A 15,526-nucleotide genomic window follows, 5' to 3' on the forward strand; every position below is an offset into this window, starting at 1 on the left:
TAATAGTTTGCAGGAAGCTGGGTGAGTAAGGAAAGTCAGTGGCAACTATTTACATAGACGTAAAAAAATCAAAGGGAACATGGTTAAGTAGCGGCAGGATCAAAATACAAAACAGTGCCTGCAGGAAAACACGTCTCGAGAATCAGATGAGACCGTTTTATTACTGTTTCTCTACTCATGAAAGTGAATTCCACTGTGTGTCATCCAGTGCCTGCAAGTTTGCATTTAACAGAGGAGACTTCCAAACCATTTAAAGACGTCGACAAGTTGTATTAATGCAATCTTTAATGTAGCAAGATGTCAGAAAGTGCTTTAAAGCTGTAACGTAGACAAAGATCTGACACCGAGCTCCCCCAGGAGAGAGATAAGCTCAGGGCTACATTTATGCGGTATCTCTGAACACTTACATCTGACATAGAGACGGAATAGGGGCTTGCTAAGGGTGGCATGATAGAGCAGCGGTAGAGTTGCTGTCCTTACAGCGCCAGAGACCCGGGTTCGATCCTGTACAGAGTTTGTACGTTCTCCCCGTGAGCTGTGTGGGGATTTCTCTTAGTGCTCCGATTTCCTCCCACACTTCAAAGGCGTACAGGTTTGTAAGCTAATTGGCTTTGGTAAAATTGTAAATTATCCCCAGTGTGTGTAGGATAGTGATAGTGTTTGGGGATCGCTGGCCGACGTGGACTCAGTGGGCTGAAGGGCCTGTTTCCGCGCTGTATCTCTAAAGTAAACTATACCTTTCAGCTGTTTCCCAGGCAGTCTAGGTTAGGCAGGACACCTACTAGAGAGGGTCTTGAAGTCACAACCTTCAGACTCCCGTGGCTGGCAATGTAAGAACCCCTGAAAGAGATTCTGTTATTGATGCTAATTAAACTGATGTGACCCTTCTGTCTAGCCTGTGATTCCACACGGCCAAACTCTGTGGAAAACATCTGCTTCCAGCGAAAACAGACCCTCAAATTAGATTCTAATGCTTGATGCCAGGTCAGGCAAATGGTGGAGGAGCAGCTTAACGTTACCTGAGAGGATTCTGTACCAAATGTTCCCATTATCTCCTTCATCTGCATCAGTAGCTTCCACCTATTAAAGCAAGAGTAAAGACAGATTCAGCAAAAACACCAACAGGAGGCAGCTTCTAGCTGCTCGGACGTGTTTCGGAGCCAGGTTTTCACACATCGCGGATGCAGGAACTATAATCAGCTGCGATCCACAATAACAAAAGAGTTTGCATTTGCCAACTTGAGCCCCGTCAAAAACAACGGAGAAAACCCACGCAGGTCACGGGAAGAGTGAACAAACTCCATACAGACAGCACCCGTGGTCAGGATCGAACCCAGGTCTCTGGCACTGTACAGCGCTATAAGACGGCAACTCTACCCCTGCGCCACCGTGCCGTCCCTCCTGTCAAACACAACTCTAAAAGGCCTGTCCCACTTTCACAAATTCTCCCGAGTTTTCCCCTTGATTCAAACTCGCAGAATGTTCGTAACGAGTCCGTAGGAGTCCGTAGATATATCGTAGCGGCTCGTTATGCCAGCCGTAGGTACTCGTGGCATCAGGTAAGTCGGGACGTTTTTTCCAGCCCGATAAAAAATGTCCACGAGGAAAATAAATGGTCGGGATGAAAGAAATTGCAACTTTTTACTCATAAGGAGGGCATCGAAATAGTCGTGGGAATGCGTAGACATACTCGTAGAAGTTCGTGGACATAGTCGTGGAAGGTCGTAGGAGTTCGTACATTACCACGATCTTTATTTTTTTTTTAGGTCCTTTAAACTCGGCAGAGGTTTTGAATTAAGTCGTGAAAGTGGGACAGGCCCTTAAGTTTATCTTCTCTATTCAATCACAAGGAGTGGAGATTGAAGGCAAAGCCAGCGCAGACTGTCCATCGCTAAACGCCTTTGAGAAAGCGGTGTGGTGCGTCACCTCATTGAACGGCTGCAGAGCTTTTGGTGAAGGAGTGTCCACGGTAGATTTTGACCAAGCGCCAGTGAAGGAAACCGCCACTTGGCTCCCAAATCAGAATGGTGCGCCATTGAAGGGTGACCTGCAGATGATGCTGTTCCCGTGCACCTGGTGCCCTCAGGGTAAAGGTTGCGAGTTTATGATTCCCTGTCAAAGAATCTTAGGCCACCATCATCTGGCAGCTGTAATGTACTGCATTTGTTTGTTCGTGATGAAAGCCATGGATTACAAGCGCAAGTCAATGCAATTGTTTCATGGGCAAATATAGACAGAGTTGACATGGATAAGCTTTTTCCATTGAGAGTAGGGAAGATTCAAACAATAGGACATGACTTGAGAATTAAGGGACAGAAGTTTAGGGGTAACATGAGGGGGAACTTCTTTACTCAGAGAGTGGTAGCTGTGTGGGATGAGCTTCCAGTGGTGGTGGAGGCAGGTTCGATTTTATCATTTAAAAATAAATTGGATAGGTATATGGATGGGAAAGGAATGGAGGGTTATGGTCTGAGTGCAGGTAGATGGGACTAGGGGAGAATAAGTGTTCGGCACGGACTAGAAGGGCCAAGATGACCTGTTTCCGTGCTGTAATTGTTATATGGTTATATGGACACATATAAGACCCCGCCATCTGGTGTATAAGGGTCATCTAAGAAATCGGCTTTTAGAATCATGAGATGATTACACCACAAAATGAGTCCATTCAGCCCATTGTGACGATACTAGCTCTCCACTAGAGCGATGCACTAGATCAGGCCTCCAGCATCTTCTCTGTTGGCTTGAAGAGTTTTCCTCACCATTTATTTTCCCGTTCCCCTATTGAGAACCACACTGGACCCTGCCTCCACCATACCTACAGGCCGTGAATTCCAGATTCCAACTACTTTAACTTGTTTGTTTTTTATCGACTATCAGTCATTGGGGAAAAAATAATTGGAAAAAAAATTCCCTTCTTTCAGGACCTCTGCACATCCTCAGATTTATTTATTTTTACAAACAGTCAAGTTGTTTTTTTTTTACAATCAGTCATACTGCAGATGATGGTTTGATGAATAATGAAAAATAAGGTGCGGTAAAGTCATGGAATAAAAACGGAACCCGATTCACATCTGCGTGGAATTTGGACATTTCCGCTGTGACCACGACGGTTTTCTCCCGGGACGTGGGTTGGGAGGTTTGGAGGCAAATTGCCCATTGCTAGCAGATGGCTGGTGGAATCTGGCCTGGGGAAAGGTTGGTTCAGTGGATGGCAACGATGAGGAGAATAAATAGGATTTGTTTGAGTGCAATAGTAAGGCTATGATTATTATAATGCCTTTTCCCTGCCTTGAATCTGCTCCAAAAACCCGTCTTCAAAAACATAAAACACAAACAGTTGCCAGCGTACTCACCCAGGGGGGTTTTAGACCTAATAAACTTTAAAAGGAAAGTGCATTTATTTTATGGAATGCCTGACCTTAAATATTATTACTGAGCACCAGGGAGAAGCCCTTGTTTAGTTTGCTTATTCCATACATTTTGCACACATCATCCTTCGAATTCATGCATAAGCCAGTCCCACTGTGTGGACACACATACACACATACACACACCAACCATATGCATGTGTGGATGTGTTTTTTTTTTTAACTTTCTTGCCCTTCAGCTCAAATGCATTGTCGGAATGGATTTCAGAGGAGGATTGAATTCCACCTGCATATCGTGCAGCTTTTTATCAGAGTATTTTCTCCGGTGCACAGACTAAACCTGGGATTATCCTCTCGGATTTTGGTTATTGGGTGAATTGACTGCATTTTTCAAGGTATTCATCAGAACTAATAAGCTAGGTGGACTGAAAACATTTTTCACAAGCTGGGCAGTGAAGGTCAACGTTGAAAAATCATAGTGGGTTCAAGAAATACGTAGGGTTTTGGAATCCACCTTCACAAATGGCAATTGATTATTTTAAGGCCGAATAACATTTGTCAACCCAAGACATCTCAATAAATGATGGAAAAAGGTCAATGGGCTGAATGGTCACATCTACTTCTCCCTGACACTTGTAGCTTGAGGTGGTTGAGGCAGGGGCTATAGCAACATTTAAGAAACAATTAGACAGGTACATGGATAGGACAGATTTGGAGGGGTATGGGCCAAACGTATGCAGGTGGGACTAGTGTAGATTGGTCGGTATGGGAAAGTTGGGCCGAAGGGCCTGTTTCCACATTCCATGACTCTATGACACAATGGCACAGCTATTAGAGCTGCTGCCTCATAGCACCAGAAAACCGTGTTTGATCCTGACCTCAGGTCCTGTCTGTGTGGAGTTTGCTTGCTTGCATTTCCCTGTGACCACGTGGGTTTCCTCTGGGTGCTCCGGCTTCACGCCACGTCCTAAAGACGTGCCAGTTTGTAGGTTAATCGGCCCAGTAAGTTGCCTCCAGTTTGTAGGGAGCGGAGGAACTGAGTAGGAAAACAGAACGACTGTGATCGGGTGATCAATGGTCGGTGTGGACTTGATGGGTTGACGAGCCTGTATCTTATAAAAAAACTAAAACTAAATTGTAAAGGACAAATTAGTGGAGAGATTGTAATAATTTTGGGTTGGCTGGTGGTTTTTTGTGAACCTGTAGATGGCGATCTTTCATTACATGCACACGAGTCAATGTTTCACTCTCTAGAAAAGAAAGTGGATAGGGATGTAATGATGCAATGGGTGCAGGTGATGTACAGATATGTTTTTTTGACCTCTATACACTTACCAAAAATAAATCAGTGGATGTGGGTTTGCAAATAGTGATTAACTCACAACGAAATTGCTCTGCTCCATAGGAACTGCTTAGACATCCTTCCTTAAAAGCTTTAAAGTGACTTGCATGGAGTGGTCGGAAGTGCACAGTGCCATCAGAAGTTGTCTGTCCTCTCTCTCCCCGCTCACACACACAATTGCCAGCTTTGCTCCAGCCCCCATTTCCACTCAGATTCAAGTCAATGCTCCATTCTACACACCAATCTCACCAGCACTCTTCTGCTAACCTATCATTTTCTCCCTCTCTCCAAATTGTTATTTCCTTTCAAAAAATCGAATGCGCCGGAGAATCTTTTTATTTGGCAGAAGGGGTTTAGCCCTTTTACTTGTGCGATGACAGGTTTCACAGCTCCAAGTTACATTTAAACCACTGGCCTGAATAAGGAAGGGCACATCTGCAGCTGAGGTTTGGGCTATCTAGTGCAGCTTTATAAGGTTCATTGGCTGCTGAAAACTTGACCCAAATCAGAGCGTGCTGTAGGGTATCCCACGGAATCAGTCACTAGTTTGCACAGGATGATCCACAGAGTCAGACTACACATAAACAAAGCTCATGTCATGAGGAAACAGATGAGGAGTCTCTTGCCCAGAGTAGGGGAATCGAGGACCAGAGGGTTCAAGGTGAAGGGCAAAAGATTTAATAGGAATCTGAGGGGTAGCTTTTTCACACAAAGGGTAGTGGGTGTATGGAACGAGCTGCCAGAGGGGGTAGTTGAGGCTGGGACTATCCCAACATTTAAGGAACAGTTAGACAGGTACATGGATAGGACAGGTTTGGAGGGATATGGACCAAGCGCAGGCTGGTGGGACTAGTGTAGCTGGGACATGTTGGCCGGTGTGGGCAAGTTGGGCTGAAGGGCCTGTTTCCACACTGTATCACTCTGTGACCCCATGAAGCAGGCTCTTTGGCTCCACACATCCACACCTACTAATTGAACACCAGTGAACAGCATCTTCTCAGCAACCATCAGGCTATTGAACACTATGAACACCAACTAAACACTGAACTAACTGCCTGAGTTGCACTATATTGTATGATATATATTCACTGATTTTTTTTTGTTTGCTTATTACATTATCAATTAAGTACTGTGCTGACAAACCTGTTGTGCTGCTGCTTCAAGTAAGAATTTCATTACTCTGTTTTCAGTACATATGACAATAAAATACTCTTGTCAATACTAATACCAACATCTTCAGAAATGGGAGACAAGAGGAAGAGGAAGAACATGTTTGCATCCTCAGAACACGTGACCCCAGGGTGGTACAGCAGTAGAGTTGCTGCCTTACAGCGTCAGAGACCCGGGTTCAATCCAGACTACAGGCACTGTCTGTACGGAGTTTGCACGTTCTCCCCGTGACCTGCGTGGGTTTTCTCCGAGATTTTCTGTTTGCTCCCACACACCAAAGACGTACAGGTTTGCATGTTCATTTGGCTTGGTATAAATGTATATTGTCCCTAGTGTGTGTAGGAGAGTGTACACACTATGATCACTGGCTGGTGTGGACTCGGTGGAGCGAAGGGCCTGTTTTCGCACTGTAGCTCCAAATTAAACTAAACAAATGAGAAATGTGTCGGAAGGAAAGGCAGATGCCGGTTTAAATCGAAGATAGACACAAAACAGTGGAGTAACTCAGCGTGTCAGACAGCATCTCTGCAGAGAAGGAATAGGAAATGTCACCTAATCCTTTTCTCCACAGATGCTGTCTGACCCGCTGAGTAACTCCAGCTTTTTGTGTCTATCTAAACAAATGAGAAGTCAGCTTACACCTCTCGACCGTTCCAGCAGCCCATCCTCTCAATCTTGCATCTCAATCTAGGACAGGGATCCCATCCTTTTTCGTTCCGTTTGCCCCGACAACATTTATAGCACATAACAATGTTATTTCACTTATTTATGAGCAACTAATGATGAACAGATACTGGTATACCAGAACCAAACACAGTCAGTCAATGAGAAAAAATATGTACCCCATTGGGGGTAAATTTATCCCAGGTTTATCCCGGGTCTAACGGCAAACAACCTCCGCTTGCTTCTCGAGGCTGAAAAACCCTCCAGAACTCATCGAATCATTTACATTGCTTCAACACTCTGGAACTGTAACCCAGCCTCTTGCTGTTAGAACAACAGTACAAAACAATGCTGCGTTGAACTGCAGGTGAAGAAGCCTTGGCCAGTTTGGATTAGAGATACAGCATGGAGCCAGGCTCTTTGGCTCACTGAGTAGTGACCAAGTACCAAGAGCAGCACATAAAATTACTTTGTAGGAATGAACGGCAGGTGCTGGTTTACACCGAAGATAGACACAAAATGCTGGAGCAACTCAGCGGACAGGCAGTATCTCTGGATAGAAAGAATGGGTGACGTTTCGGGTCGAGACCCTTCTTCAGACAGTGGCTGGATGCACTTGTGAGAAAGCATTTAAATCATATTCAGAACAGTCGAGGACAGCTTACTGGAAAACGTAAAGAGGCTCAAACAGCACCTTCTCCTTCCTCCATGGGATAAGTACTGGGTTCCTGCTGCTTCTGACAGCACCGAGCTGACAGATATAACAGAGACTCACGTAAACACTAAAACACACTAAATTGCACCCATTACAGCCAGCTTGTGATCTGCCAGACCAAGCAATATTATGTGCTTGGTACCGACTTGTGTCCACTCAGCAATGCGTGCTGGATCCATGACTGTTCTAAATTCATATTCCAGTGCCATGTCTCTCTGTGCACTAATACCGTCTGGCTCTTTCTTTCATTGTGCTAATGCATGCTCTAATATTGTCGTTCTGTCACCCGTCTCCTCTCCTCCAAACCCATCAGCAGCCAGTCCCAATTCGTCCTCTGACATTGTCACATTCTCTCTCTCTCTCTCTCTCTCTCTCTCTCACTCTCTCTCACAGCTCTGTCATCCTCTGATCCCATCTCCGACTTGCTCTCTCCTGCTGATGCCTCCTGTTTTTGCCCGTCACAGACTTACACCAGTTGTTCTGTCGGTCTTTGTGAGCTTCCTACACTTTCATTATTTATTACACCAAGAATGTTCTCTCCGGGGCAAGAATATTTCAGCTGTTTCACTGATGCTGCTGGTATCTGGTTGCCGAGCGTTTTGAGAGTCAGTTTCATCATTATACACATAATCAAACAGTAAAATCAATTATTTAACATCTCCCATTTTCCTGCTTCTGTTACACGTTTACCCTGCATTTTAATTTGTAAATCATTGTACCCATATGTATTGCACTTTGTCAGCAGAAGGATAAAGTTTATTTATTTTCTATGGTGTTCCTGCCTGTCTCAGCTCAACACACTAACGCAGTGGGATCAACCTCTCCTGCCAACCATAGCAAGAATTACCCTGGAAATATGAAACCCCACTCTAGACAGACATAGATCTTGTATATGACTCACCCAACCTATCCAAATCACCTCGCAGCCTCATAGCATCCTCATCGCAGCTCACATTGCCACCCAGCTTTGTTTCATCCACAAACTTGGAGATGTCACATTTGATTTCCTCGTCTAAACCGTCAATATATATTGTAAATAACTGGGGTCCCAGCACCGAGCCTTGTGGCACTAGTCACTGTATACCCTTCTGAAAAAGACCTGTTAATTCCTACTCTTTGCTTCCTGTCTGCCAACCAGTTCTCTATCCATCTCAATACCCTACTGCCAATACCACATGCTCTAATTTTGCACACTAATCTCTTGAGTGGGACCTTGTCAAAGGCTTTTTGACAATCCAGATACACCACATCCACTAGCTCTCCCTTATCCATTCTACTGGTTACATCCTCAAAAAAATTCCAGAAGATTAGTCAAGTATGATTTCCCCCAATGGATAGTTATATGGATGGGAAGGGAATGGAGGGTTATGGTCTGAGCGCAGGATTATGGGACTAGGGGAGATTAGTGTTCGGCACGGACTAGAAGGGTCGAGATGGCCTGTTTCCGTGCTGTAGTTGTTATATGGTTATATGGTTATAAATCTATGCTGACTTTGACCGATCCTGTCACTGATTTCCAAATGCACTACTAACATCTTTAACTCTAGCATCTTCCCCACTACCGATGTATGACTGGTCTCTAATTCCCTGTTTTCTCTCTCCTTCCTTTCTTAAAAAGTGGGGTTACATTGGCTACTCTCCAGTCCACAGGAACTGATCCAGTCGAGAGAACATTGGAAAATGATCACCAATGCAACCACGATGTCTAGGGCTACCTCCTTGAGTACTCTGGGAAGTATACCATCAGGCCCTGGGGATTTATCTGCCTTCAGTCCCAACAATTTACCCAACACCATCTTCAGTTCCATGGCTGTACCTGGGTACATGTGACAATAAAGTATCATTGAATTTTCCTGTCTATTTTTGAGTCATCAGCTAATTTACCAACTTTGTCTCCAGTGCCTTTATCCAATACATGTTTAGGAAGTTGAGGTTCCAGTGCCAATCCTATAGCAGAACACTAATTACACTTTGCCAATTCTGAAAATGACCCATTTTGCCTGCTCTTTGTTTGCTGTGAAACAGCCAATCTTCCACCCACCTCAATGTTGCTACCTGTGCCAAAATCTTCCCACACTATGCAGAACAACTTTCATCTGCAACTTGCCCCGCATACCCTGTGGAATGATGGCTCAGACCCCTGCTCCTTCCTCACATTGCAACACAGACTTTGTGCTTTGGAAAATAACTAATTGGCTGCAAAGTTTGTTCAATCAGCACGAGACTGCAAAAAGTGCTGGGTTGGAAACTGTATCTCTCGCTACATTGTAAAACAAGCTGTCAGCTCAAAGCCTCTTGTTCTACACATTGCACAAATTCAAACTGCAAAAGTTTATCCGTGTGAAATGCTCGGTTGCTTTTCATGTTCATTTTCAGATCCCAATATGGATCAGTTTGCCGAGCAGAATGCATCACGGGAATCATATCAATCGCTCCACCCCACCAGAAAGTGGCAAGCTAGAGGAGCTAATGGCAGCCTTTGAGCAGCCATAATGTAAATTAATGATGTGATGCTTCATTTATTATATGGGAGGATTCCAGAAAGGCACATGGCGTGGCTGAGTGCCAGTTAAACTAGTTTAACTTCCACTGACGGCTATCTCTTATCTAATTCTTAATGGGACTTGGAATGAAACGCTGTTACCTTGGAAACTCCTCAATCAGCTTCAGATCCAGACTGCTAGAGCGGGAATTTTGACAAATATGTCTACGTCCAGATAAAGGAATATCCTGGAATTAAACCAGCGTTTGCATTGGCCGTATGTTTTGTAATCTGTGGATATTTATTGATTAAGAGCCTGCCTGTACCATGAATAAATTCTACAATTTTACTTCGGAGTCACGTGAGGGACTCCATGAAAGAAACCCGCTACGCGCATGCGTGTCATATCGCATACACGCATTGACGGAGTCAGAAGTGGGAGACAACGTCTCCCTAGAGAGAAAGGCAAAGAAGCAGGTAAGAGACTGCAAAATTTTTCCACTTACCTTGCAGGTAGGAAATACAAGAAGCTGCAGGAGCTGGAGGGAGACTGTAGAAATGTTGCAGCCAGAACCAGCCAGCAGCAGCCGTTAGCGGGGAATCCTCCGGAGAGGTTTCCCTAACGGCTATTTTTAGCACAGAACAGCTGTGCCCGACGTTGTTTCCCGCACCGGCAAAACACTGCTGCCGGGCGGGAAATAAAGCTACACGGCCCGGGGAGTTTCTAGACCAAGTCGGGTCTATTTTTAGACGCAGTCGTTCGGCGCTCCGCAGCTGATTAAAGCAGCTGCTCCACCCGGGGAGAGAGAGAGAGAGAGAGAGAGCAGACATCGGGAACAGCAGCCCATGGCCCTGTGCTACGGGGTCTGTGGGGCTGCGGGAGGAAGGACGTTCCTCCGAAAACGGCAGGCTGAAAACCAGTACAGGTAAGAACAAATTTCCCTTACCTTTTTTGGTGCTTTTTCCAGAGTGCTTGCTGAATTCTGAAGAGACTGGTATGTTGCTGAACAGAAGGGAGCCACCTAAGGAAGGCAGGCCACAGCCACAGGTCGTTACTGGTGGGATGCTGAACAGCAGGGAGCCACCGACTGATGTCAGTATAGAGCTGAAGGGCTGTTGTTTAATGACCAGCAGCAGCCAGCTATAAATGTCGGCACCAGCATCTCCCAGATGGGAGCGAGTGCCAAACTTCACCCTAAATGGGTAGAGGTGCCCGTGAGGACCAGGACCATGGGGAACGGTCCAGTGCCCGTAGGCATGGGGACGGGCTGTGGGATATACCGCGTGCGACTAGTGCCCGAGAGCACCAAGGTCGGCAGGAGCGGTCCCATATATTAAGCACCCGCGACGACGAGTGCCCGAGAGCATGTAAGTCGGCTGGAGCGGTTTGCTGGAGTAAAATTCTCCATATTGGCAGGCTCCGGGATTGGAGGTAGCCACAGTGGGCAAATAATAGTCCCACAGCTGTTTCCCATATGGGCTGCATGAAATGTCGGACGCCTCTTAGGAGGGTATGGAAGGTCTGACGGGGTAAAGCCTGAGCAGGTGATGGAGCCACTGTCCCCTATTGAAGGGGGGGAAAACAACCTGCCGAACATGATGAGCAGTACTGCCAGCAGAACTCACGGAGAAGGATTGCGAGAGGATGGCTGTGAGTATTGAAGGACTGTGTGTCCACCCATCAACTTCAAGCTAATATTTTGCTGAAGTGTTGGCAAGGCTTCTATACCCCGGAATATTGTGCTGCTCTTAATGTAGCCATTGTTACAGGTACATTTGCAGACATGTTGGGAAGGCCGTTAGGAGTTGGGGAAAATCCGTAATACTCTGAAAGGTCTCATGGCGGGCATAACAGCTTTGGCCCGCATGTTAAATAAGGTGTACAATATTAGTGACCACGAGGATGCCATTAGCACTATTTTTTTTTTTGGAATGTGCAGTTTGAAGGGCCATTAAGCCAGCTCTAGACCCTAGTTCGCTATACTATGTAAGCAAAGGGCTATACACCCCGTTATTTGGGGGGGGGAGACCTGTCTAAACAGGTAAAGAATTGGCGAGGAGGCTTCACTTTGGGGCTGATTAAAGCATCCAAAGGTTATCTGGGGAAGACATTAACCTCATGTGCATCCTAAGAGAGGTAGTGTTTTTGTATTATACTACAAAGAATTGGGCAGAGGTACCCAGCAGCAGCGTCCTGTTTAGGGTTTGGGCCGGGACGACCACTGTGGAAGATGCATAAGTAACATTAACCATTAGGCTCTCCACAACCGCATATGAAACCAAGAAAAATAACTTGGTTACCAACAATACCATGGAGGTAGGTGAATTTGGGGCTCCAGCATTAATAGGGAGCACGGAAGTTGGGGGATATTGCAACTTCATGTTGAAGTGTGGTGTAATATATCTATGGACAGATATATCCTTAGCAAGGGTTTTAAGGGATATCTGATAGAGTTTCTACACAAACAAAACCCTCCAGTACAACATATACCGGACAGATATACATGCTGGTAATGGAATAAACCAAACCTGAACAACAGGATTTGTCTCAAATATCTTTATTAGAAATAAGAAAGATGGGGGTGCCGTATTCTTATGGATTATCAATACTTCACAATGTTGTGCAATTTATTCATTTTAAAAATGGATATTTTTAGCAGTGCTAAAGACTTAGTGTTCAGCAGACTACTGTATGGCAAGTATTAATCTTTAAGATCCTTGCTACTCAATATCCAACAGGGGGAAAAATTTTAAACCAGCGTTGGGACTGTGGCAACACCAAAATCATAGAGTAATGGTATAGTTGGATGATATCCTTATTGTGGGAATAACTTATGAATCGGCATGTTAGCCAGTGGTTGCCACTAAACTATTGTTTGAACAGCTGGGATTCATTATCCATCCACTTAAGTCAAAATTGACACCATTAACACATTTAATATGTTAATGACTTTACTAATATGGAAAGCCACAGAGTTTAATGGGTGCATATATTATAGAGGTCATTTATTTTGGCCAAGGGGAAAAAATGATAGAAGCTATAAAAGAATTACAATGTGGGGAACACAATGTTTAGTATTGCTCCAAACCCAATAGTTATTCACAACCCGTCTGTGCTATTACAAACAGACGCCAGTGCAATTGGTTATGGTACAACTGATACCATCTCGAGCTATGGGGGAGATGGAATATATAAGAAGCTAACCTACATAACACTAAGGGTTAGAAATGTTAAGTGCATTTCATGGGCAAAAATCTTATTGCTCAGGAATGAAACTGCAGCATGCTAGATGGTAGATAGATAATACCTCGGTGATGGCATATTTAAGTCATATGGGTGGAAAGATATCACCAGCTTGTGATGAATTGGCAAATTAAAGTTGGGAATGGTGTGTCCAAAGGAATATTTGGTTATGGGCTACATATCTACCAGGGATACTAAATCAGTGGCAGACACCAGGCCACGAAAAATTATTGGAAGTACTAAATGGATGTTGGATAGATGGTATTTGCTAAAATCAGTAAAGTAGGTAAGGCCGGATATTAGAATTGTATCCGGGGTTAAATCACCAGTTACCGAGGTATGTATCATTGATACCAGATCCTGAGGCAGAAGCTACAGATGCTGTTTTCACTGCACTAGGGGAGGGGTTTTCCATTTATGTATTACCTCCTTGTCTAGTTATAAATTTGGGGTACGAAGGGACATTCAACAGGAATCGGCATTGGGGATGTCTTAGTACCTGATTGGCTTACCCAACTATGGTTTTCCCGGGGTACAGGACATGGTGCTGGAACTATGTATAATGATAGCCGTAGTCCTAAGTTGCTGGTGCATCCAGTAACTGAGGATAGCTATCCATGTCATAGAAAATATTGATTTAGTAGGTTGTAGACTCTATAACACCGCTATGGGACATGGGGCTATCGATAGAACTGTGGACATGATCACAGCAGCACGAAGAAGGTCTACTCTATAACAGTATTTACGTCCTATTAATATGGACTAATTACTGCCATGATAACTTTCTGGACCACAGAAATAAGGATGTTCCGGGGGTGCTACAGTTGCTTACCAGCCTGCAATATGGAGGACTGTGTTTCAGCACTGTGAATAATGCCGAAAGTGCATTGTCAAGTTATTTATGGCAAGAAACAGTAACATAACTATATTTGGAATGTAAGTGTGGCTTTGATCTTGCTAAGGAATTGGTCGCCGGCTACAGCATTAAATCTGGATAACTAACTAGAAATGGTATGCTGATAGCGCTAGTCACAGTGTATAAGCTCCAGTTATTGCTAAAAGTAAGACTGGATGGCTTCACTATTGCGGCACGAAGATTGAGGTTTGTGATCCAGGACCGTGTTATTAAACAAAATAGGCCAGGATTAGCGGGGCAGGTCATAGAATTGATGGCCTACCCGGAGGACAATGCCTCTGTATAGTAAAGTATGGTTTTGTTATACAGTAAGAAAAAAGGCTATCAGAGGCAAGGAATTGGCGTTTAATCAGCTTTAAGATACTGTACCATAGAGTATAACTCATATCCCATATTTCTGCCACCGCAAAATGGTCTGATAGGCGGGAGTGGACAATAACATATTTCATTTTCACCCCACCAGGGCTGCAGCTACATCTGCAGCAAAACGCCTTGATGTATCCATGGACCAAATCATCAGGATTGCAGGATGGTTGTTGGAGAATACGTTTCAGAAATGTTAACAAACCAGTTAGCAGTATGGGAACGTGTTTTCGGGGACCAATTTTAAGTTCTGTATGATAATTTATCCCTGAAGAATACAGGGTTATGATTTCAATTAATTCGATATTATTTATCATTTCCATTAAATAATTGGTATGAATGCTTTGAATATAATTAACAATTTCTCTCTAACTACCAAGGCAGTTGTGAAGCATGGACTCGTTTCCACGGCATGAGGTCACAGAGCTTTGAAATCTTTCATGGAGTCCCTCACGTGACTCCGAAGTAAAATAGTAAGATTAAACGAGAACTTACCAGTTTGAAGTTTGATCTGTATTTTATGAGGAGGAACGTTGAGGGAATACATGCCCTCCGCTCCCACCCTCATAGGGTCAAATCTTGAGCTGGTATCTCTTTGATAATCTTGCTATTTTAGGTCAATATAGGGTATCTGTGACCTCACACCGCTGCTTTGAAGGATGACACGCATGCGCGTAGCGGGTTTCTTTCATGTATTCCCTCAACGTTCCTCCTCATAAAATACAGATCAAACTTCAAACTGGTAAGTTCTCGTTTAATCTTACTATTCTAGGCCATTGCAGAACAAATCCCCTGGTCAAAAGCTGAAGCACAAACAGACCGATGTTGCCTTGCTATTCTGGAAATGGTTGGAGAGTTTAATGAAAATAAAATGTAGTTTAATGAAACTTGCAACTTAGGGTGGCACGGTGGTGCAGCAGTAGAGTTGCTGCCTTACTGCGCAAGACACCCGGGTTCGATCCTGACTACGCGTGCTGTTTGTTCGTTCGCCCCGTGACCACGTGGATTTTCTCCGAGATCTTTGCCTTCCTCCCACACTGCAAAGATGTACATGTTTGTAGGTTAATAGGCTGGGTGTAAATGTAAAATGTCCCTAGAGTGTAGGATTAGTGTTAGTGTGTGTAGGTCGCTTGTCGGTGCAGTATCGGTGGGCCGAAGGGCCTGGTTGTAGAAACATAGAAAATAGGTGCAGGAGTAGGTCATTCGGCCCTTCGAGCCTGCACCGCCATTCAATATGATCATGGCTGATCATCCAACTCAGTA

The 15,526-nt window shown here is 44.5% G+C and overlaps 1 protein-coding gene across 2 annotated transcripts in view; it reads right to left on the reverse strand.

Annotated features, from left to right (window-relative positions):
* The window catches only part of cdh23 (cadherin-related 23), a 533,293-nt gene that overhangs the window by 143,308 nt on the left and 374,459 nt on the right, over positions 1 to 15,526 (reverse strand). For both annotated transcript variants that reach the window (XM_055661759.1, XM_055661758.1), the window contains exon 28: positions 1,020 to 1,080. In XM_055661759.1, coding sequence (XP_055517734.1) covers positions 1,020 to 1,080 — 61 coding nt within the window. The remainder of the gene's footprint in view (positions 1 to 1,019; positions 1,081 to 15,526) is intronic.

This window comes from Leucoraja erinacea, chromosome 34 (assembly GCF_028641065.1).
Source record: "Leucoraja erinacea ecotype New England chromosome 34, Leri_hhj_1, whole genome shotgun sequence".
Taxonomy (NCBI): Eukaryota; Metazoa; Chordata; class Chondrichthyes; order Rajiformes; family Rajidae; genus Leucoraja; species Leucoraja erinaceus.